This window comes from Cetorhinus maximus, chromosome 7, assembly GCF_964194155.1.
Source record: "Cetorhinus maximus chromosome 7, sCetMax3.hap1.1, whole genome shotgun sequence".
Taxonomy (NCBI): domain Eukaryota; kingdom Metazoa; phylum Chordata; class Chondrichthyes; order Lamniformes; family Cetorhinidae; genus Cetorhinus; species Cetorhinus maximus.
In genome coordinates this window covers 17,432,327-17,458,003 of record NC_135885.1, presented here as the reverse complement: position 1 = coordinate 17,458,003, position 25,677 = coordinate 17,432,327, and the positions used below count along the sequence as shown (strand labels likewise).

The 25,677-nt window shown below is 45.0% G+C and overlaps 2 protein-coding genes across 2 annotated transcripts in view; both read left to right on the top strand.

Moving 5' to 3' along the window:
• The window catches only part of jade3 (jade family PHD finger 3), a 59,302-nt gene extending 55,421 nt beyond the window's left edge, over positions 1-3,881 (top strand). Inside the window, exon 12 of the mRNA XM_078545108.1 lies at positions 532-3,881. Within this exon, the coding sequence (XP_078401234.1) occupies positions 532-1,460 (929 nt within the window). The 3' untranslated portion in view covers positions 1,461-3,881. The remainder of the gene's footprint in view (positions 1-531) is intronic.
• The window catches only part of LOC144682622 (PI-PLC X domain-containing protein 1-like), a 705,325-nt gene that overhangs the window by 585,197 nt on the left and 94,451 nt on the right, over positions 1-25,677 (top strand). The window lies entirely within an intron of this gene.

The window sequence follows — 25,677 nt, the reverse complement described above, 5'->3', positions numbered from 1 at the left end:
CTTTCTTAAGCTCCACCCATCTCCATGACGATGCAGCCTTCCAGGGCTCATTGAACGCTTTTAAATTAATTGTAGCTTTAACTCTAAAAACAAAAGTAACTCTCTGGGCTGCATTTTTTTTTGCCAGCAGTGGAGACCCCTCATCTCCAATTCTCCAGCCCACCTGCTGTTTTATGATCTTACCTTTAAACATGGCCCCAATCTTTTAAGCGTGCTAATCTTCAAGCTGCTTTTGTTGCATTTATCCCAGTTTCTACGGTTAACTTTAATCTTCCCAGAACTAAAAATTACCTCTAAAATATCACCATGAACTAGGTATTCATAACATTATTTCTTACTCTAGTGCTATCTCTCCCAATTCTGTGTGCACCTTGTTTTTCCTCTCTAATGGTACGCCCTAGTTTCCCATCTCTCTGCCAAGTTAGTTTAAGCCCTCCCCAATGTTGAGAGATATTTACTTTTACATTTTGGGGTTGGGAGCGGGTGTGTGTTTGCAAAACTAGCTTCTCAACTTTTTCCCCTTATTTTAAGGTCTGCCCTTGTCATTACCACGGGAAGGATTGATGTTCCATGACCCTCCAAGAATCACAATAAAGCTAAAAACAGCTACAAAACCTTCACGAAACATCAACAGTAATGCTACCACTCCTGTCAATGGCCCACTTTCACTCAACGTTGATGGTAGTTTATACAGTAAAAACAATTTGGCAACACCACAAGGCTCCAGAACTAGTGAAAGGAAGTTACAGTCCAATCACTGGCTTAAACATGAGGAAAGAAGCAATGGACTGTTGCTGACTGGTAGCCGCCATAGGCAGGATGTTCAGGCAGGCAGTTCACTGCTATCCTCCGAATGTCGTGTGGAGCAGGCATCTGGCAAGCCATCAGCGCTTCATATATCACTACGTGGACAATCGACCGATGCCAATGGAAAGATGCGAGACAACAATAATCCAGGGTTACTCAAATCAAATGGCCTAACAGGCAGGTCAGGCATTATTATTCAGAGAGACAGTTCCAGTCAAACCTCCTATGATAAAGTAACAACTCTTACAAATCATTTTGCCAACCAGGGCACTTTCAGAAAATCAAAACTGGGAGAATTTGGTCAGCCTTGCAAAGACAGGTTGGGCAGTTTAGTGAGGACTTCAGAAGACTTCCGAAACTGTGAAAAGCCTTTGAAAAGGGGGTCGGCCAAAGATCGCCTGTGGAGTAAGCAGCTTTCTGAGCACCAAGCCACAACTGCATACCAGGATAATGATGGCTACTGTCCCGATGTTGAATTGAGCGACTCGGAGACTGAGGCTGACGTTAGACAGGAGAGGAGCAGGCTACGGAAAAGAAACTCTGAAGAAAACCCTGGCCAGGACTACGGGAGAGATTCTCGGTCACAGCAACATAACAAGGACAGCAGAACTAGGTTAAACATGCTTTGTCACATCAATTCAGTACAGAGGTGATCAATACTTGAATGAATAAGGACACTGTGCTATATGTAATTGAGCCAATATTAGTCCATTTTTTATAGCTCTGTGTGGGCAGCAATGTTTGAACATGCTGTAGATTACACTCCAGAATGATCTGCCCCATGAACAGAGATGAATGACAAGTGTGTTTCTATCAAAGTTTTTAAAGATGCAAGTTTTACTTTAAAACTGAATGCCTTATGGTGGACTGGGGTATTCTAACAATTGAACTATCAAGGAACCTTTTAATTATTTTTCCTGATGACTGGCATTGTTTTATTATTTGCAGCATGTTCTTAGACACAACCAGCTGTACTGAAAGTTTTTGATAATCTTGTGAGAAGAAACCACGATTTAGCTACTAATTGCCTCCAAAAAAAGTGTAGAAGTTTTCTCAGACTGAAAGCACTTGGATTGGTGTTTTGCAATTGCAAATCGCGTAGAAAGTATATGTATTCCATGAAACGTTCTGCATTGCCAGCCAACTTTTTTTTAATTATTGTGGTGGATAAAATATTTTTCTTTGTCATCTAGGCCAATCTGATTCTTGATTTTTGAGACGCAATCTGCTTTTTCTCATACACATTCTACATCGTAAGTCTCTTTCGTTGATGAGATACACTGATTTTTTTTTTTTGCCCACGTGCCCCCCCGCCCCAAAACACCGAGTGGGCTCTGATCAGCTTTGCAGTGATCTCAGCTTTTCTTGTCGAGTTGCAACCAATTATAAATTTCAACTTCTCAATGCAATGCAGCATCTCATGTTCTAGTTAAAATGTCCAGAAAGGGTTAGGTTTTCATAGCTTGATTATTTTAGACTAACATGGTAGTTGCAGTGAACTGCTGCCTTGTCCAGGAAGCCAGGGAAGAAGAGGATTATCAGAAGGTGAGAGGGAGGAAGTGAAAGCTTCATTCATTTTGCTAAAGAGAGGAAGCACTTGAGTTTTTTCATAACACAGGTTTAGGGTGTCCTTGTGTTGGAGAGGATTATGGCGATGCATCAATGCCAATCTGACCCAATGTCCAAATGGTCAATGCACGTGATTCCTGCTGCCATATTTCTTGAGTTAACCATATGGAATATTACCTCAAATTTGCAGCTTTCTACGATGATGCTTTTTTTCAATGCCAGCTCTACTAGCCTTTAATGTATGTTTTGTTAGTGTGTGCACAGCTTTTTATGTAACGTTATTGTACTTTTTATTTCTAGTTTTTATTAATGTTGCAGCAAAGAATATAGTTAGCCTCAGCTACTCCTTTAAAGGTAAGCAGGGAGACCAAGATTTGCCAGTTCTTCTACCATGAGTATTTGTATTGGACCCTTACAACCAAAAGTTCAAAGTTTTACCAAAAAGAGTACACAATGAGAAAGCATGATGGTAAACCTGCATAATATTCTTATTACTGATGCTAGAAAATGATAATTTAGTTCTACTGTTTAAGCACTAAACTACAGTGAATTTGCACAAGCTATTATATAATCCAGAATAGATGAAATGTACCACTCTTCCCCACCCCACCTCCCCACCATTGCAATGTGTCGTGAAAATATGTTTCTAGCCTTTGAAATTCAAGCCTCAAGTTTCATCCCATGTATTATTGTATTCGAAGGCCAAGCATTCCTATAGCTGTCTGCCTCTTTCACCCAACTTTATCCACATGTATGAAACTTTGTAAGGTTGGGGACAGGGTTGTTAACATCTCTCTGGATGTCCTTCCCCTATCTTGAACTTGACATTTCTGACAAACGCCACCCCAGCGCCCCCTCCCAACGCCCTTCCCCAGTCCTTGTTTCGTACACCATTCCGTTTGTACTATGTTTAATGTTATGTGAGTTTTTTTTAAAGGTTTTACAGTTCTTTCATTATTCACATTACATGGGACAAAAAGCAACATTAGTTCCCTTTAGAAATAACGGGTTTTAGGTGCTCTGAGCAGCAGAAGCTGTTGTATAACTTTTGCTCCCTCTGCCTCTGGTGAATAATATGCATGAAATGTTTTGTGGTGCTACCATAATAGATTCTGCTGCAAATTTACACCATAAAGCTCTTGGTGTTATTTCTTGCCTTGAGTTGAGGCATTTTTTTTTTTTATTTTTGAAGAAAATTTTGCATCCTTCTCTAGAAATGAAGGAGAGCACAAAATGTTACTGCTGTGTTTTAAAACACAAATCATTCTTAAGTAATGGGAGAAAGGAAAGAAAATGGGCTGTCCTTAAGACGTGTACAATAGTTCATGTGTTCAGATTCACTGATAATTGTCTTTAAAGTATGAATCTTATTTGTTATCTGAATTTTGTGTTTATGTACTTCAATTGTTTTATATATTGAAATTTCTGGAGTTTTGTCGCTGACATTTTTTTCCAGAGCATCCTCTTTTACAGGTAGTTTTCTGATTAAAAAAAAATAGATGAAATGCTCTGTAGTATTTATTTTAGAGATACTTGCACTAAGTGTTAATTATGAATTCTTGGACATTAGACCTAACGCAGCACTTGCATCAAACCTCTTGGGAAAGAGCAGCTGAAATCGGATCTGGTTCAGCCATAAAATGGGTGCAATGAGGGCCAGTTTCGGGGAGCAACTTTCTGCGACTAGTCAGTACTAGGGTTAATCTTTGTAACTTTCTTCCCCAGAGAGCAGTGAAGGTAGGGTCAATGTATATTTTTAAGGCAGAGGTAGGTAGATTCTGGACTAACAAGGGAGTTGAAGGTTATCATGGAATGTGGACTTGAGGCCACGATCAGGTCAACCATGACTTTAATGAATGGCGGAGCAGGCTCAAGGGGCCATAGAACCATAGAAAAGTTATGGCACAGAAAGAGGCCATTCAGCCATCGTGTCTGCACCAAATGGCCTACTTCTGCTAATTTGTATGTTCGTATATTACCAATCTGGCATGGGTGGCTGCACTGGCGCCACATGAAACAGGCATTGGGTCCCTTTCGTAGGTCTCACATTTACATAACAGCTGTCTTAGGAGCCCTGCACTAAATTAGTAAGTCACAAGTGCAGCATGCTAGGCCCTTTCTGGAACTTTTAGTGGCTGCAACCAAAAATGTAAATTTTTTAAAAAAAATGTCCCTGGAGCCAGAATGCTGCTCCTGAGCATCACTGCCAATGAAGCTGCTGGTCTGAATACTTACAATGGGTAAGCTGATTCTAGATGTGCAATGCACATCAACACCTTCTTAAAATTAGATTTGAGGCGCAAATTAGGAGGAACCTCTAGTTTCCTAGTTGGGCGTGTGCTGCCTGTGCCCAAAAATGAGCTCTGACCAATTTGTACCCCAGTGGATTACCCCCTGCACTTCCAAATCTGAATTTCAACTCATCCACTGAAATGACACAGGCCTCATTATCCAATTGGTGTGACTTGGGTAACTGTTTTTGGATACTAACTAGGCACCAAAGATTTTCAAGCAACTTTGAACAAAAGGAATTCTCGACAGGATTTCATTTTTACCAATTTTCCTCTTGGCTGTTTAATTCGTTAAATTTGCTGCTGCTTCTGGATTGATAATTCAGTCAGCTATTATCTGTTCAGAGATTCTCATCCCCCAAAGCACACAACCAGCATTCCTCTCTGCCTTGAGTTTAATGTTTTATCCTACAAAAGTGAAGTCCTAATTCCTTTTGTGAAAAAACTTTACATGCCCAGCATTCATCATAATATACTAACAATTAATAATTTATCCCATGGCTGCTTCCATGTAAAATATTGTTTTTTACCCTCTCCTGGCTTAATGTCTTTTAAGGGCTGCCTTTATGATCTGTATGCTTGATTCCTTTCAAGTAATTTATTTACCCTTATTTTATCTACACCCTTCGGTGTGCTATCTGCAGCATTAAAAGATCAAGCCAATTACTGTTTGTTCTGCAAAGTTTCTGAGCTTTCTTCTGTAGCACCCATTCAGTTTAATGGCTTGGTAAATGGCCTGTGATTGAGTGAACAGTCAATGAAGCTAACTGGAAAAACCTTTAGCAGCAGGCCGTGATAATGCTCGGGATGATAAGTGGCTGGTAACATTTTCACCAGACATCAACACCTGCAAGAATAAAAGTTCCAAACAACTCTCTTGACATTCAGTAGCAGCACCATTGCTGCCTCCCCCACCATCAACATTGTGGAGCTATCCCTGGCCTGAAGTTTAATTGAATCAGCTATCATCACCATGGTTACATCAGAAATCTCACTTCTTTTCTCCTGTGGCTGTGCTCGATTGAAATTTGGCAATCTTGCGTTGGTCCTGATGAATGCAAAATGAAAAGCTTTGACAACATGTCTCTCTTTTCAACAATAGTCAAGAAATTAAATGGGAATTTAAAAAAATACAAAATAGAATAATTTTGAGGAAGCTTTCACTTTCAACTCTATTGAAGATGATGTCAGGTAATTTACCTGCTTTGACCAAATATTTGGATTGGATTTAGAAAGGGGCCAATAATGAAGGAGAAGCTTGCTCATAATGAAATAATTCTCATTTTTCTTAAAGATGCCTGTGTAAGATGTGCTTGGAAGTGCAAAGCCCTCCATTTTGCTTTGTCTTTGGATTTCATTTTAGTTTGGGTTGGCTGAATTGTGAACCTCTGCACCAGCTACCGAGGGGTTTGCTCACCTTAATTTTTGTTTTCACTTGTGCCTTCAGACACAGCCAATCATGTAAGACTTCAAACATGAAGCCTGGCAAGGAGAACTGAAAATCATGTTGAAAAATTAGTGTTCATAAAATGCAAGAGTGAAGCAAAGACACCTGATCTTTCAGGTTGACGAGTGCTTGTTCATCCCATTAATAGAAATAAACAGGAAATCTTTTGAAGATTTTATGAAACGTGTTGCATCCTGAATGTATTTAGTTTCTTTTGAAGACCTCCAGTATAGATTGCATATTCAGTTTTCTCTAGAGTGCTGTCCCTCTACTGCACAGATGAATTAACGTTGAGACAGTGCCAGATGAAAATGCTGATTATTTGAACATGGGTCAGACTTAATTAAAAGAAATAGCAGATGTGAAACAAAAACAAAAATACGTGGAAAAACTCAGCAGGTCTGGCAGCATCTGCGGAGAGGAACACAGTTAACGTTTCGAGTCCGTATGACTCTTCACCAGAACTAAGGAAAAATAGAAAAGAGGTGAAATATAAGCTGGTTTAAGGGGGGGTGGGACAGGTAGAGCTGGATAGAAGGCCAGTGATAGGTGGAGATTGCCAAAAGATGTCATAGGCATAAGGACAAAGAGGTGTTGACGATGGCGATATTAGCTAAGAAATGTGCTAATGCTGACATTAAGGGTAGAAAGTAGGACGAGCAGGTACGGATAGCCCTAGTGGGGGTGGGGTGGGGTGAAGGGAAGGGATCAAAATAGGCTAAAAGGTAGAGATAAAACAATGGATGGAAGTACATTTAAAAATAATGGAAATAGGTGGGAATAGAAAAATCTATACAAATTATTGGAAAAAGGGGGATCGGAAAGGGGATGGGGATGGAGGAGAGAGTTCATGATCTAAAGTTGTTGAACTCAATATTCAGTCCAGAAGGCTGTAAAGTGCCTAGTCAGAAGATGAGGTGCTGTTTCTCCAGTTTGCGTTGAGCTTCACTGGAACATTGCAGCAGGCCAAGGACGGACATGTAGGCATGAGAGCAGGGTGGTGTGTTGAAATGGCAAGCGACAGGGAGGTCTGGGTCATGCTTGCGAACAGACGGAAGGTGTTCCGCAAAGCGGTCTCACAGTCTGCGTTTGGTCTCTCCAATGTAGAGGAAACCGCATTGGGAGCAGCGAATGCAGTAGACTAAATTGAGGGAAGTGCAAGTGAAATGCTGCTTCCCTTGAAAGGAGTGTTTAGTGAGGAGGGGGGAAGTAAAGGGGCAGGTGTTGCACCTTCTGCAGTTGCATGGGAAGGTGCCGAGGTGTAGGGGTTGATGGAGGAGTGGACCAGGGTGTGAAGCTTGGCTGCAAATTCGCCTTTGCTTCTGATGCCAAATGTAAAGCAGTTTCCCAATATAATCCTGTCAGATCAGCTGTCTTGACTTCTTGTTACCCTCATCAAGCACTCCATCACAGAATCACAATCACACAGTGCAGAAGAGGTCCTTTGGCCCATCGAGTCTGCACCGACACGCAAGAAGCACCTGACCTACCTACCTAATCCCATTTACCAGCAATTGGCCCAAAGCCTTGACTCACAATTTGCTGCCCTGACCCCCACTGATCCAGGTCCTTTGGCGGGATTTTTCCTATGGGCTTCGAAACCCCACCATCATGGTCAAATAGCGATCAGAAGCCTGCACTGTGGGGAACAGTGATTTTCCCTGAATTGATCAATTAATGGCCAGAGGGGTGGGTGGACTCTCTCAAAGCTGGAGAGCCAATAGGCAGCCTGCCTGCCTCCCCTCTGCTCACCCCCTCCCCATCGCTGCCTAAACATTTAGCCCCTTGGCACTCAACTAATCCTGGACTAATGCTCACTAGCATTAATTGTTGTCTTCGACTTTGAACAACTTCCAAGTTACCTCATTCAATTTAAATAAACTGAAAATTAAACTCAAGGGTTAAAATCCTTTGTAACAAATAGAACTCAGTATAGGAGTGAACATCTTAACATGTTGATAGCTTTCCTTGTGGTTACTAAGTGTATTATAAACATAGAAAATAGGAGCAAGAGTAGGCCATTCAGCCCTTCAAGCCTGGTCTGTCATTCATCAAGATCATGGCTGATCATCCAATTCAATAGCCTGCTCCCGCTTTCTCCCCATATCCTTTGACCCCTTTCACCCCAACAACTATATCTAACTCCTCCTCGAAAACATACAATGTTTTGGCCTCAACTACTTTCTGTGGTAGTGAATTCCACAGGCTCACCACTCTCTGGGTGAAGAAATTTCTCCTCATCACAGTCCTAAATGGTCTACCCCGTATCCTCAGACCTTGACCCCTGGTTCTGGACTCCCCTACCATTGGGAACATCCTTCCTGCATTTACCCTGTCTAGTCCTGTTAGAATTTTATAGGTTTTTATGAGATCCCTCCTCATTCTTCTGAACTCCAGTGAATACAATCCTAACAGACTCAATCTCTCCTCATATGTCAGTCCTGCCATCCCAGGAGTCAGTCCGGTAAACCTTCACTGCACTCCCTCTATAGCAAGAACATCTTTCCTCAGATAAGGAGACCAAAACTGCACGCACTATTCCAGGTGTGGTCTCACCAAGGCCATGTATAATTGCAGCAAGACATCCCTATTCCTGTACTCGAATCATTTTGCTATGCAGGCCAACATACCATTTGCCTTCTTTACTGCCTGCTACACCTGCATGCTTACCTTCAGCGACTGGTGTACAAGGGCACCCAGGTCTTGTTGCATATTCCCCTCTCTCAATTTATAGCCATTCAGATAATCTGCCTTCCTGTTTTTACTACCAAAGTGGATAACCTCACATTTATCCACATTATACTGCCATGCATTTGCCCACTCACTCAGCTTGTCCAAATCACACTGAAGCATCTCTGCATTCTCCTCACAGCTCACCCTCCCAACCAGCTTTGTGTCATCTGCAAATTTGGAGATATTACATTTAGTTCCCTCAGCTAAATCAGCAATATATATTGTGAATAGTTGGGGTCCCAGAACCGATCCCTGCGCTACCCCGCTAGTTATTGCCTGCCATTCGGAAAAAGACCCGTTTATTCCCAATTTGTTTCCTGTCTGCCAACCAGTTTTCTATCCATCTCAATACACTACCCTAACTCCCATGCGCTTTAATTTTACACGCTAATCTCTTATGTGGGACTTTGTCGAAAGCCTTCTGAAAGTCCAAATAAACCACATCCATTGGCTCCTCCTCATCAATTCTACTAGTTACACTCTTGAAAATTACCAGTAGATTTGTCAAGCATGATTTCTCTTTCATAAATCCATGCTGACTCTGTCCGATTCTGCCATGGTTTTCCAAGTGCTCAGCTATTAAATCTTTTATAATAGACTCTAGAATTTTCCCCACTACCGACGTCAGGCTGACTGGTCTATAATTCCCTGTTTTCTCTCTACCTCCCTTTTTAAATAGTGAGGTTACATTAGCTACCCTCCAATCTGTAGGAACTGTTCCAGAGTCTATAGAATCTCAGAAGATGACCACCAATGCATCCACTATTTCTAGGACCACTTCCTTAAATACTCTGGGATGTAGATTATCAGGCCCTGGGGATTTATTGGCCTTCAATCCCATCAATTTGCCCAACACCACTCCCCTACTAATACTGATTTCTTTCAGTTTCTCCCTCTCACTAAACACTGTGTTCCCCAATGTTTCTGGTATGTTATTTGTGTCCTTTGTGAAGACAGCACCAAAGTATGTATTTAGTTGGTCAGCCGTTTCTTTGTTCACCATTATGAATTTCCCTGTTTCTGACTGTAAGGTTTCTGACCTACAATTGTCTTCACCAATCTTTTTCTCTTCACATACCTATAGAAACTTTTACAGTCAGTTTTTATGTTCCCCGCAAGCTTACTCTCGTACTCTATTTTCCTCTTCTTAATCAATCCCTTGGTCCTCCTTTGCTGAATTCTAAACTACTCCCAATCCTCAGGTCTGTTGTTTTTTCTGGCCAATTTGTATGCCTCTTCCTTGGATCTAATGCTATCTCTAATTTCCCTTGTAAGCCATGGTTTGGCCACCTTTCCTGTTTTACTTTTGCACCAGACAGGAATAAACAATTGTTGCAGTTCATCCATGCATTCTTTGAATGTTTGCCATTGCCTATCCACCGTCATCCCTTTAAGTAACGTTTCCCAATCCATCATAGCCAACTCGCGCCTCATACCATTGTAGTTTCCTTTATTAAGATTCAGGACCTTAGTCTCAGAATCAACTATGTCACTCTCCATCTTGATGAAGAATTCTATCATATTATGGTCGCTCATCCCCAAGGGGCCTCACACAACTAGATTGCCAATTATTCCTTTCTCATTACATAATATCCAGTCTAGGATGGCCTGTTCTATAGTTGGTTCCTCAATGTATTGGTCCAGAAAACCATCCCGTATACACTCCAGGAATTCCTCCTCTACGGTATTGTTACTAATTTGATTTGCCCAATCTATATGCGGATTTAAGTCACCCATAATTACAGATGTTCCTTCATTACATGCATCTCTAATTTCCTGTTTAATGCCGTTCCCAACATCAGCACCACAGTCTGGGGGTCTATATACAACCCCCACTAATGTTTTTTGCCCCTTAGTGTTTCTCAGCTCTACCCATACAGATTCCACATTGTCGGAGCTAATATCTTTCCTCACTTTTGCGTTAATTTCCTCTTTAAGCAGCAATGCAACTCGGCCGCCTTTTCCCTTTTGTCTGTCCTTCCTAAATACTGAATACCCCTGGATGTTCAGTTCCCATTCCTGGTCACCCTGTAGCCATGTCTCCGTAATCCCAACTATATCATACCTGTTTACATCTATTTGTGTGGTTAATTCATCCACTTTATTGTGAATGCTCCTCGCGTTAAGGCACAAAGCCTTAATGCTTGCCTTTTTAACATGACTTGCCCCGTTCCCACTATTTTTCACTGAGGCCCTGTTTGATTCTTGCCCTTGATTTCTCTGCCTATCACTTATTCCCCTTTCTGTCTTTTGTTTTTGTCCTTGATTCCCCCTTCCTCTGACTCCTTGCATAGGTTCCCATCCCCCTGCCATTTTAGTTTAAACCCTCCCCAACCACTCCAGCAAATATTCCCCCTAGGACATCAGTCCTAGCTTTACATTTACAGCATCTATGAAAAGCAAAAACACTAATGATGTGGAAAATACAGATCCACAATATTTTACTGGCAATCATTTGGTTCATTTCATTCAATTAATTGAAGCTTTTAATATCAGTCTGAATTACTGGTCTTCTACATTTGTGAAGTGACTCATGTTACAAGTGTAATAATTGTATAAATGCTTGGAGGGAAAAACATTGAAGGGCTAAGGCCAAAAAACAAAGGCATAGGATTAATTGGCTCTACCAAAGAACAGGTCAAGGCACAAGTGGCCTCCTGTACTGTATCATTCAATGATTCCTCTAAGACTTGTACACCTTACCTTCAAAACTTGTGTCACCACCCCCTTCCCTCAGCTTTACTTTTGTACTTCCCAGCTATCATCCTCTCTTCTACATGGCCCTGAATGCCTACCCAACTCACTGTCTAAAACGAAAGACTTCCATGACTTCAGGACGTTCCAAAATGCTTTACAACTGTTGAAGTGTTTTTGAAATATGGTCACTGTTATAACGTAGAAAATGTGGCAGCCAGTTTATGAATAGCAAACTCCTGTAAACAGCAATGTGATACTGACCAGATAATTTGTTTTAGTTATGTTGGCTGAAGATAAAAATTGGCCAGGGTACCCAGGATAACTCTCCTCTTTGGAGTAGTGTAATGGGATCTTTTATGTCCGTCTGAGGGTGGATGGGCCTCGGTTTAATAGCTTATCCAAAAGGCGAAACCTCTGATGGTGCAGCATTCCCTCGGTACTGTACTGGAATGTCAGCCTGGACTTTTGTGCTTAAGTCTCTGGAGTGAGACAGCCCAGAATCTTCTGACTCAGGCACGTCTGCTACCAGCTGAGTCATGGCTGACACTCCTCACTTCAGTCTGGATTCCATGTTGACCACAACATTAAAAGCCTCAGTCAAGGTCACCAGCCATATTCTATTCTGCAAGTGTATTATATCAACCTATCCTACTCAACCTCTGTTCAGCCTATATGATACAATTGATCACTAACCTTCATTGCGTCTTCTTGGCCCTTTCATGTTCCATTACTGCCTATCCCTATGTGGTCTACAATGTTATTTTTTATTCCACAAAGCTGTGGGCTTTGCTGGCTGGGCCAACATTTATTGGCCATCCCTAGTTGCCCTTGAGAAGGTGGTAGTGAGCTGCCTTCTTGAACTGCTGCAGTCCATGAGGTGCAGGTACACCCACAGTGCTGTTAGGGAGGGAGTTCCAGTATTTTGACACAGCGACAGTGAAGGAACGGCGATATATTTCCAAGTCAGGGTGGTGAGTGACTTGGAGGGGACCTTCCAGGTGATGGTGTTCCCATGTATCTGCTGCCCTTGTCCTTCGAGATGGCAGTGGTCATGGGTTTGGAAGGTGCTGTCTAAGGAGCCTTGGTGAATTCCTGCAGTACATCATGTAGAGGGCACACACTGCTGCTATTGTGTGTTGGTGGTGGAGGGAGTAAATGTTTGTGGATGTGGTGCTGATCAAGTGGGTTGCTTTGTCTTGGACGGTGTCAAGCTTCTTGTGTTGTTGCAGCTGCACTCATCCAGGCAAGTAGAAAGTATTCCATCACACTCCTGACCTGTGCCTTGTAGATGGTGGAGAGGCTTTGGGGAGTCAGGAGGTGAGTTACTCGTCACACGATTCCTAGCCTCTGATCTGCTCTTGTAGCTGCAGTATTTATATAGCTAGTCCAGTTCAGTTTCTGGTCAATGGTAACCCCCAGGATGTTGATAGTCGGGGATTCAGTGATGCTAATGTTATTGAACATCAAGGGGCGATGGTTGGATTCTCTCTTGTTGGAGATGGTCGTTGCCTGACCCTGTGTGGCACGAATGTTACTTGCCACTTGTCAGCTTAAGCCTGGATATTGTCTTGGTCTTGCTACATTTGGACATGGACTGCTTCAGTATCTGAGGAGTCACAAATGGTGCTGAACATTGTGCAATCATCAGTGAACATTCCTATTTCTGACCTTATGATGGAAGGAAGGTCATTGATGAAGCAGCTGAAGATGGTTGGGCCCAGGACACTACCCTGAGGAACTCCTGCAGTGATGCCCTGGAGCTGAGATGCCTGACCTCTAAAAAACACAACCATCTTCCTTTGCACTCGGTATGACTCTACCCAGTGGAGAGATTTCCCCCAATTCCCATTGACTCCAGTTTTGCAAGGGCTCCTTGATGCCACACTCGGTCAAATATGATCTTGATGTTAAGGGCAGTCACTCTCACCTCGGAAGTACAGCTGTTTTGTCCATATTTGAACCAAGACTGTGATGAGGTCAGGAGCTGAGTGGCCCAGGTGGAACCCAAACTGGGCGTCAGTGAGCAGGTTACTGCTAAGCAAGTGCCGCTTGATAGCATTGTTGATGACCCCTTCCATTACTGATGACCAAGAGTAGGCTGATGGGGCAGTAATTGGCCAGGTTGGATTTGTCCTGCTTTTTGTGTACAGGACATACCTACCATAGAACCATAGAACACTACAGCACAGAAATCAGGCCATTCGGCCCTTCTAGTCTGTGCCAAAATATTATTCCGCTAGTCCCATTGACCTGCACCTAGTCCATAACCCTCCAGACCTCTCCCATCCATGTATCTATCTAATTTATTCTTAAAACTTAAGAGTGAGCCCGCATTTACCACGTCAGAAGGTAGCTCGTTCCACACTCTCACCACTCTCCGAGTGAAGAAGTTCCCCCTAATGTTCCCCCTAAACCTTTCCCCTTTCACCCTAAAGCCATGTCCTCTCGTGTTTAATTTTGTGTTTAATCTCGTGGGCAATTTTCCACATAGCTGGGTGGATGCCAGTATTGTAGCTGAACTGGAACAGCTTGGCTAGGGACACAGCAAGTTCTGGAGCACAAGTCTTCAGTACTATTGCCAGAATATTGTCAGGGCCCATGGCCTTTGCACTATCCAGTGCCTTCAGCTGTTTCTTGATATCATGTGGAGTGAATCGAATTGGTTGAAGACTGGCATCTGTGATGCTGGGGACCTCCGGAGGAGGCCGAGATGGATCATCCGCTCGGCACTTCTGGCTGAAGATTGTAGCAAATGCTTCAGCATTTCTCCCACCCCCTACAAAGTTACCTACAGAATGCCCCAGTGTTCCATCCTTGGCTCCATCTTATTATTATAACATTCTGAGGTATGATTTAATATGTGTGAAGACATCTCTAGCTTTTCTAGCATTTTGTCTCTACTATGCCTGGCCTGTAAATGCACAATGGCAACACTGGGTGCCTAAAATTTAAAAAATGTTGCATTTCCCTGAACTAAAATTCCTCATTTTGACAAGGACAAGCACAAGAATTCACTGAAACATTTGGTTGAGGATCCATTATTACAAATGGCGCAGAATGCTGGATAAAGTGAATAATACAGCACAGACTGAAATGGGTCAGGGCCAGGTGATATCTCTGTGCGATGCTGACACCTTGAGTCTGATTAGAGTACTACAGTTTTAACTGCACAGCGATCAGCACAATACATCCATTCATATTGGCAGACTGCTTTAAAAACCTTTTGGTTGCTCTCTTGCTTTTCTTTTCAACTATATGAATAAGGCTTTAATGTAGCCTCTCTTGGGGTATTGGTAAGTCTACCATGTGATGGACAACTATACAGGTTCAAAACCTGATCTTATCTGAGTTACCTGATCTTAGCTGGGCCAGCCAGCAGTGGGAGTGTTATTAGCGTCAGTGTCACGAACAACCATGGCTTCTGCTCCTGAGCTACCCAGTTGCCTCCGGCTAGAGAGTGCATGTGTATGGATGTTGAATTAGATCACGACTGAGCTTTGTTTGGAAAGAAAGCCTAGGCACTGATATAAAGAATGATTGCTTAGGTGCAGTATCAGAGTGCTGTTGGCCCCTCTGACGCTGTAGCCTAAAAGAAGTAAAAAGTGTGCAAACCTAACTATCAGTAGATGTGGTTAGGTGCCCTTTGCAGCAAACACTGGCTCATTATTTCACTTGGTGTTGCCAGGAAATACCCTTCCCTCCTGAAAATGCAGACCTGTGAGCTGCAGTTTCATAGGAAATGTCGTCATTTCCTATGGAACTGCAGGAAATGATTTGAGGATGGCATCCACTGAGGGTCACGAGTTTTTGTTATGGATCTTCATGTGACTGAACAGACCACATCGTGATCCGCATATGTTTGGGCACATGGGGCAGGATGTCCCACGAGGTAGTGGGATCTGGAGTGCAGAATTTGCATCCTTTCCTTCTCTGCTGTCACTCTGCCTCATCATTAAGATGTTGGGACTCGAAAGGTGTTGAGGCTTGATGGGCAAGTTGTCACCATTCTGAACAGTCGGCAGCAGCTCCTCCCAGCCCTTAAGGTCAGTGCTGCCGCACTTCAAAGAGAGCTTCAGGGTACCTTTGAAGTTTTTTTCTGTGTCCTCCCCTGGAGTGTTGACCATTTGAAAGTTGAGAGAACGGGACCTAGTAGGGGAGATGGGTTTTGGTCATTCGGGCACTGTCCAGTCCATCAAAGTTGATTTTGTAGGAGTTTTGCCCGAATGCTCATGGAGCTGACTTCAAGAAGGACACTAGCATTTGTTTGGTCCTCACATTAAATCCAGAGGATACGACAGAGGCAGTACTGATGGAATTGCTCCAGTGCTCTTATGTGTTGCTGATATACTGCCTAGGGTCTCAATACACTCCTGGAGCATGGTGACAACAATTGCTCTGTACACAGTACTTTTGCTGACTTGCGAAGCTGTTTGTTGTCGAACACTTACTGCCATAGTTTAGAGAAGCTAAGCTGTGCAGCTGATTCAGTGTTGGATCTCTTTGCCAACGGTGTCCTTTTGACAGAGGTGGCTGCCAAGGTGTGGGAAGTGCTGAACCTATTCCAGAGTGTCTCAATCACCATATATGGGAGATGGAATGTTTAGCTGACTGGGTGTGGAGATATTTGGATTTTGCTTTTGCGACATTCAAAGACTGGCAGAGTTTCTTGCATGCAAAACTTAATCCTGGGCGGAACCTTCCCAGAATTGCACTTAAGTGCGGTGGAGGGTGGATAAAATGGAGTCCTACCTGCTGACGAAAATGGCGGGTTTTCACGTCGTATCGTTCTGAGCCCGTCTCATTTAATCGCTCCCGTGAAACATGCCATTTCTAGGGGCGAGCGGGCTCTCATTCGCCTACCCGCCATCACCCTGCTGTTACATCACGCCAGCCTCCATCTTTAAAAAGCAGCCGTCAGCAAAGCGCTCATCGCCACCAGCTCACCACTGCTGCTCAGGTGACACGGCCAGCAAAGGGAAAAAGTCTGCAACCCCTCCTCCCCCCGCTTCAACAATGGGTCCCTTGAGCAACTGCTGGATGCCGTGGAGGCCCACCGGGATGTTCCCTACCTCTGCTGTAGCTGCAGGATGGGCAACAAAGTCACCAACCCGGTTTGGGAGGTAGTGGTCAGCGCAAACACCCTGCAGAGGAGGACAGCCACCCAGTGCCGCAAAAGGATGAATGATCTTCTCTGTTACGCCAGGATAAGTCACTCTTTTTATTACTCCCAACTCTCTCACTCTCAAACCCATCACACATCCATAGGGCCCTCACTCACTGCCAGTGCAAAGGACATCACCATTCACCCACTCACACACACCTTCATTATCCTCAGACTGTCCATGGGACCACTCACCACCCACACAGGCCAGGCACACTTATCACCTGGCCTGGCAGGCATCCTGATACACTCTCCCCATCTCTATCCATGCAGGACAAAAGCACACATGACACACAAAGGGAAGGAAAGGTCACAAACAGGTGGATGGATGCCAAAGATTGAAGTTTTGACATAATTCAAAAACAGAACCATCCAGTTGGCCAGCAATGACCAGGACCGATCCTGTGCTGACGGTGAGGTCAGCGCTGCTCTACCAAGTGAGGATCCAGCAGTGCAACATCCATCAATCATGCCGTGAGTGATGTGTCCTCTTTCACAGGCCAGTGCCGTGCACTGTTTATCTCCCCTTGCTTTCACAGGCACATCTGCCAAACAGCCAACAGAGTCCATGACCCAGGGCCTCCAAATCAAGCCCTGAAGAAACCTCTGAAGGGGAATCTGAAGGCACCATTCCTGAAGTCCCGTCACAGTGCTCACCCACACCCTCCACCAGCACAGAGACACACATCTCGGTGGGACCTAGCTTTAGAGTAGCCTCAGGATCACAATCTGGTGAGCACATCGCACTTTCTGATCCTCAGCAGGCGGAGGCAGGGACTTCCCAGGTCCCCAGCACTCAGAGGACTGCTGGGGGCCAGAACGTTGCTAAGTCTGAGTCAGATGACGAGCCTCTGGACTCTGTCATGCCAGAATTGCCGGAGCTGCAAAGGCAAGTGTGGGAACATCAGGAAGGGATGTCCACTGCACTCCTCAGATTGCAAGGCAAGCTGGAGGAGTCGGTCCGCCTTCAGGCTGAGGTGATAGCGCCGGCATTGCAATGCACCGAGGTCAATGCTGGCAGGATGGCAACCGCCAAGGAGACCTTGGTCCAGGATGTTATCCCTCCACTGCTGCGCGGGCTTAACTCCATCACTGATGCCATAGTTGGTCTCCAACAGTGTGTATGTGAGAGGAGTGGTGGGCAGATCGATCTCACTCCAGCTACCCCTTCTGCTCACGGAGCCAGCCAGGGGCCCTCGGGCACCCATAGGGAGGAGGATCAGCAGGTGCACACTCCAGGACCATCCACCCAGGTGATTCTGGGAGTGACCGGCCCATCCGAATCTCCTCTTCTGTGACCTCCGCAGCTCCAGCTTAACAGACCGAGGAGGGGGCCACTGTCACGCAGCAGGACCCCGAAAGCAGGCCTGGGCCCTCCAAGTCTCAGCCCTCTAGAGGACGCTCACCAAGGTCATCACAGACAGGGAATCATAGTCAGCGGGCTGCCTCCACCTCTGCTGTGGATGTCCGGGGAGCATCAAGACGTGGCAGGGTTAGGAAGGTTAGGTAAAAGTAGTTGCACAGTCTGGCCACGGGTGTTGATCACTGGACATAATGTTCACTATTGTCAATTAACTTCTAAGAATGTCACCCTGCCTGTGGCTCCTTGTTTTGATGAGCAGTGTTCTTGTCAATCTGACATGAAATCTTTCTGCACAAGATAAAAGGCAGGTGTCTCAGTCCAGGGCCTCTTCCCTGTGCCCTGTGCAGCCTTCAGACCACAGTGATGGTCCAGCCTCACACTCCCTGGAAACATTACTGATGCCTGCACCTCGGCAGTGCTGGTCATTGCTGCCAGAATCTGGTGGGCAGGTGCCAGAGTTCTCTCAATCTCTCTGTGCTCTCAACACCTTTAAGGTGGGGCTGGCCCCCATCACACCAGCATCTGCGATCATGCAGTGCACCAGCTCCTGAAGGGCTGAGGTGCTGAAGGCAGATACAGCATCAGATGCGTCTAAAGTTTCATGGCTGCATCTCTGAGATGGTCCTGTTCATGGAGCGCAAGTGAGCTACCCTCGGCCAGACAGGAGTCAGACATTCGCAGGGGCTATGCGAAGATCTATGGAGTGCCCTCACTGCATGTTGTCATCATCCTCCTACAATCGAGTGACAATTAGGGCCTCCACTGTACCTCCATGACAGGAGTGTTCTCTCAGAGGGTATTCACGCTGCCATAAGCCAGACTGGAGTAAAACATTCACAACTATGATGTGAGGGTCTATGGGGACACCTCACTGCATGTCGTCATCGTCCTCCACAAATCTGGCAGCTATGAGGGCCTCCGGAGCGCGCCTGCCTCGTCTAGCCAGTGCAAGAGCCTCATCCCGTCATCTTCACCACCGAGGACCCCCTCATCTTCATCCCCATTGAGGTCCTCCTCATTCGAGGAGACCTCCATCTCCTCAACTAGCTTGTCTCCCGTTGGAGTGCCAGGTTGTAAAGGGCACAGCAGGCGATGACGATGCATGACATCCTCTGTGGGCTATATTGCAGGGCTCCACCAGACAGGTCCAGGCACCGGATCTGGATTTTCAGCATCCCCATGGTCTGCTCCACCAAGTTGTGAGCTGCTGCATGAGTTTCATTATAGTGTCTCTGCGGGTAGCCCTTGTCCCCAAGGAGCAAACCCTGCAGCCTCTGTGAACCCTGGAAGACTGCAGGGACCAGCGAGCAACTCAGGATGTAGGCATCGTGCACACTCCCTGGAAACTGTGCGCATACCTGCAGGATGTATTTCTGGTGGTCACATACCAGCTGCACGTTCAGTGAGTGGAAGCCCTTGTGGTTGATGAAGTTCACCGAATGTAGTGATGGAGACCTGAGCGCCACATGAGTGCAGTCAATCACACCCTGCACCTGTGGGAATCCCGAGATCAGGGCAAACCCAATGGCCCTTGCATCCTGGCTACCCCGGTCCCAGGCAAAATGCACAAAGTTGTGTGCCATGGAGAAGATGGCATCTGTGACCTCATGGTTGCATATGTGCATGGTAGGTTGTGAATCCCATAGAGGTTGCCTGTGGAGCTCTGAAAGGAGCCACTGGCATAGAAATTGAGTGTCACAGCCACTGGCAGTGGATGCTCTCCATGTCCCCTTGGCGCCAAGTCCTGCAGTAAGTGGCAGATGTGAGCCACCAGGTCCCTGGACATGAGCAATCGTTGGTGACACTGGTCCTCAGTCATCTGCAGGAATTGCAGATAAGATCCATAGACCCTGAGTGTTGCTAGGCGCCAACCAGCCATAGCTCGGTGTCGCTCCTGGGCAGTGTGTGCAGGTACTCCTGCTGCCCCTTCTTCATGAGGTTGCTGTTCCTGTCTTTGCGCGGCCAGGTGCCTCAGTCGCTCTCTCCTCCATCTTCTATGGTCTCTGTAGGCCATCAGGCACACAGCTAGGTCACCAGGATCCATGATCCTGATGTGGTCCTCCTGCAGCATGAAAGAGAGGGAGGCGTGGTTATCATGACTGTATGTAGCACCTTTCCTGCCCCCATGTGAAAGCCCCTTAATGTTTCCTGGAGATTGCTGGTCACCCCTCGGATGGCCAGAGATGAGTGCCCTGTATAGCAGCCCTGTCAACCTGTGACATGGGGGACACTGGTCCAAACCAGATTGCTGAGATTGTAAGGGGATGTGAGTGTCACCAGCAGTGACTGCTACATGGCCAGCATTGGCGAGGAGATTGTACAACGTGTGCAGTCCAACTGCTCGGTCCAATAAAGTGGTGGTAGACTCTAAGCCTGTGCCAGGGGGGTGGGGGTAAAGTATTGAGCGCTTGGTGGCCCTTTGGCGCCAGCGCATTGCTTGCGGGCAGGCTAAGAGCCTGACCCCAATCATATCACTGTGGTTGCGCCTTAACTGTTTAAGTTGCAGAGGCATGTTCAATTTATACAGATGTCCCTAATGCGTGGCCACTTCCTCCCTTACTCTGACCCCCCCACCTCGATTGCCTGTGCAACAGGATGCAGCACCAGGGCAGCAGTTGAAGAACCCCCCACCCCCGCCACCCTCCAGCAGCCTCCAAGGCTGGCCAGCACTTGCCCCCACCCCCCCAGGTACCCCTGATGCCTGTAACCAACAGGAGAGCTGTGGAGAACACTCCTGCTCACTCACCTCAGTTCCCCCAAAGTGAAGGCCGCCAAATGCACATCGCCTGCTGTTGTGAAACACGTCAGCTGTGCTTTCCCGCCGATGTGGACGTACGATACAGCGGGGTTCCAAGAGCCTGGCGGTGATATGATGATATACAGCCACAGTGACATGATTAAATGCTGATATATTACAACTAGCTCCCCGCCGACTGATGGCGGGAAACGCGGCCCACCGTTGGCAGGCTTAGCGGACGATCGCGACTTGCCTTCACGCCGTCGTGAAGCAGGAGGTCGCACTATATTTTCCACGCATGCCACCTATCACGCCTGCCGCCGGTGGGTGGTTTGCAAATCTGGTTCTGTAGGAACCAAACCGTGCATGGCAGAAGGCAACTGGCCCGACTGTATTGGGCTTTCTCAACGAAACTCAATCCTGTTCTCATCTGTAGTCATTTCACCCCCAATTGGTACCCACTGCAGGTTAATTCATGTCCCATACAAGGAGCTGCTGTTCCTCTGTAGTTGCCATTCAGCGAGTCACTTTCTCTGCTCTAAATTTGAAAATAAAATTTAACAATAAATGCTGGGAACATATGAATTTGGTAAGCCTTTGCCAATAATTTTTAGAAATTTTAATAGCAATTTTATAGCACGCAGTGGGATGCACAAGAATGACCATATATCAGCAAGTAATCAAAAAACTTCTTTTGATAAAGAAAATTTGTGACTTAAATGATTTTTTTCAAAAAATACTTTTAACAGTACGATAAACCTTTTATATATCAACGAAGACATTGTTATTACAGATTCTGAATATAGCTTTTAGATTTCTGCATGGTGTTTGCTTTCAGCATGCAGGCGTCTTGTAGATATTGTCATTGTTTTAAACACAACTTCACTTCTAACCCCTTTTCCAACAGGTTGTCGAAGCAATGTTGAGTGGACGTGCAATTTTCTAATTACCCAGTGAAAGAATTGACTGGATCCCTGCTGACTGATTGTTGAGGTTAATGATTAATGATTTCGGACTGCCTTCCAAACATGATACCATCTACTTATGAAATTAGTTCCTTTATCACAGCACATGGCATACTTCACAATGCTGGTGTGAAAGAACATGACACAAGTTGTAGTGAACAAGGCTGAGTTTAACACAAGCAGCAGGCTAGCAGTTGTCAAATTCTTGAATATGTTGGTAGAGTGTGAACAATATTATAAAGACAGGCATTTGTGTAGTGCAACTTCATATGGCTCATAAATGTCATGAAGCACTTCATATGCAATGTCATGCAGATATTTTGAGCTCAGCAAAATCCTGGAACCAGAATGAGGTGAATGACCCAACTGTTTTTGGTGGTATTGATTGAGGATGGAATTGCTTTGGAAGTTAATGTTCACCTGACTGGAATAGGTTAACTCGGTCCCAATTTTCCATCTCAACCAAAGGATGTGATCTCCAACAACATAGCATCTCTTTCATGCTGCACTGAAATGTCAGTCTAGATTCACACGGTCTTCTGACTGAGATGAGCATACTACCATACTCGGCTGACTAGTCTGAGCCAAGGATATTTTTTTGTAAGTTACTAACAGTTTTCCTGTGGTGTTGCTCTTGTAAGTTGGGAGATAAGGTGTCTTAGGAAGAGTCTGGGAAGAGTGTTCTCTGCAGTCACCGTCGCCGTGAAGCAGTCTGGGAAGAGTGTCCTCTGCAGTCACAGTCACCGTGAAGCAGTCTGGGAAGAGTGTCCTCTGCAGTCACCGTCGCCGGGAAGCAGTCTGGGAAGAGTGTCCTTTGTAGTCACCGTTGTCGAATGAAAAAAAACAAAGAGTGACATCACAGGAAAACCGTAAGTTCATTGGTTGGTAAGTAACTGCTAGTTTGAACTACCTATTCTAAGTTGATTTCAGATTAAAGGTGACTACTGGGGCCCAGGATCGGAGGCCTAACACCTCAGCTTCAACTCAGCAGAGAGACAGAGAGAGCGAGTTCCAGTTGATTTAAAAAAGGTGTATTTTGAATCTCGATTCTAACTTGCTTTCAGATTAAAGGTAAATAGGAGAAATATTTTACAGATTGATAAACTAAAGTCCGGCAGGAAATTTAAAAACAAGTTGAAAAACTAATTAAATAAAATAGAGATGCAGGGCCAGGCGATGTGTTGTAGCTGTATGATGTGGGAACTGGTGGACCCCATTGAGGTTCCTAGTGACCACATCTGTTGGTTGCTCGAGGAACTCCGGCTCAGAGTTAATGAGCTGGAGTCTGAGCTTCGGACACTGTGACATATCAGGTAGGGGGAGAGTTACCTGGACGCTGTGTTTCAGGAGACAGTTACACCCCTTAGATTAACTACCTTAAATTCAGACAGTGGTCAGGGACAGGAGGGTGTGACTACGAGTGAGGTAGGTAAGGGGATCCAGGAAGTAGCACTGCAGGAACCTCAGCCCTTGCCCTTATCCAACAGGTTCGAGATTCTTGCTCCCTGTGTGGATGAGAGCAGGGACTGTAGGGAGGATGAGCAAACTGACCATAACAGTGGTACAGGGAGCCATTCGAGTGGGGGAAAGAAAAGAGAAATGCAGTTGTAATCAGGGATAGTATAGTTAGGGGAATAGATACAGGATCGAGAGTCCCGAAGGCTGTGTTGCCTACCTGGTGCCAGGGTTAAGGATATCTCATCTGGGCTGCAGAGGAACTTGGAGTGGGAGGGGAAAGATCCAGTCATGGTCCACGTAGGTACCAATGATATAGGTAGAACAAGGAAAGAGGTTCTGCTGAGGGAATACGAGCAGCTAGGGGCTAAATTTAAAAAGCAGAACCAAAAAGGTGGTAATCTCCGGATTACTACCTGAGCCACGAGCTAATTGGCACAGGGTCAATAAGATTAAAGAGGTAAATGCATGGCTCAAGGATTGGTGTGGGAGAAATGGGCTCGAATTCATGGGACATTAGCACCAGTACTGGGGAAAGAGGGAGCTATTCCATTCAGATGGGCTCCACTTGAATCAGGCTGGGACCAGTGTCCTGGCAAATTGCATAACTTGGGTTGTAGATAGGGCTTTAAACTAAATAGTGGGGAAGAGAGTTAAGTTGTATGGAAATATAAAAAATCAAAGTTTAAGGAGAGGCTAAGAGTGCAGGTTAGTGATGAGGCTGATTGTTACCAAAAAGTAAAAGGAAGGGACGGAGCATGTGAACGGTATATTGGCACCAAAGAATCATATAAGAGTAGGGAAAATTGACAATAGGGCAAACTTAAAGGCTTTGTATCTGAACACGCGTAGCATTCGGAATAAAACTAATGAGTTAACAGAGCCAATAGAGATAAATAGGTACGATTTGGTGGCGATTACTGAGACATAGTTACAGGGAGAACACGGTCGGGAGTTGAATATCCAAGGATACTCAGCGTTTTGGAGGGATAGGCAGGAAGGAAAAGGAGGTGGTGTAGCTTTGTTGGTAAAGGAAGAGATCAGTGCTATAGTGAGGGATGATATAGGTACTGGAGAGCAAGACGTCAGTCTGGGCAGAAATAAGAAATAGCAAGGGAAAGAAGCCCTTGGTGGGAGTAACCTATAGGTCCCCAAACAGTAGTTCAGAAGTAGGGCACATATAAACCAGGAAATACTGGGAACATGTAAGAAAGGCACAGCAATAATCATGGGTGATTTTAAGATGTATATAGACTGGACTAATCACATTGGCAAGGGTAGCCTCGAGGGAGAGTTCATAGAGTGCATTAGAGATTGTTTCTTGGAACAACATGTTGTAGAACCAACCAGGGAGCAAACTATTCTGGATTTGGTTTTGTGTAATGAGATGGGGTTAATCAATGATCTCATAGTAAAGGATCCTCTAGGGAAGAATGATCATAGCACGATAGAGTTTCAAGTTCAGTTTGAGAGCGAGAAACTTGAGTCCCACACTACTGTTCTGGAGTTAAACAAAGGTAACTACATAGGCATGAGGGCAGATTTGGCCCTAGTGGACTGGGCAGGAAGACTACAAGATAGGACAGTTGATGAACAGTGGCAGATATTTAAGGAGATATTCAATTCCTCCCAAGTAAAATATATTCCAAAGAAGAAGAAAGATGGTAAGAGGAGGAAAAAGCATCCATGGCTAAGCAAGGAAGTTAAAGATAACTTAAAGGCAAAAGCTAAGGCATACCAAATTGCAAAGGTCAGTGGCAGGCTAGAAGATTGGGAAAATTTTAAAGATCAACAAAGGGTTACTAAAAAAAAAAGAGCAAAGGTAAATTATGAAAGAAAACTAGCGCAAAATGTAAAAACTGATAGCAAAAGCTTCTTCAAGTATATAAAAGGAAAGAGAGTAGCTAAAGTGAATGTTGGTCCCTTGGAGGATGAGACTGGGGAGTTAATAGTGGGGAACACAGAAATGGCAGAGGTGCTTAATCAATATCTTGCCTCAGTTTTCACGGTGGAGGACACTGGTACCACCCCAATGGTAACAGGTAGAGCAGAGGGTATAGAGAAGGAGGAACTTAGAACAATCACCATTGCTAGAGAAAAAGTACTGAGCAAATTATTGGGATTAAAGGGTGACAAGTCCCCAGGACCTGATGGCCTATATCCCAGGGTCTTAAAGGAAGTGGCAGCGGAGATAGTGGATGCATTGGCTATAATATTCCAAAATTCCCTGGATTCTGGAAAGATTCCAGTGGATTGGAAAAATGCTAATATAACGCCCTTATTCAAAAAAAGGGGGGGGGTGGGGGGAGGCAGAAAATAGGAAACTATAGACCAGTTAGTTTAACATCTGTTGGAATTCATTATTAAGGAAGTAGTAATGGGGCATTTGGAATGTCAAAATGCAATCCATCAGAGTCAACATGGTTTTATGAAGAGTAAATTGTGTTTGACT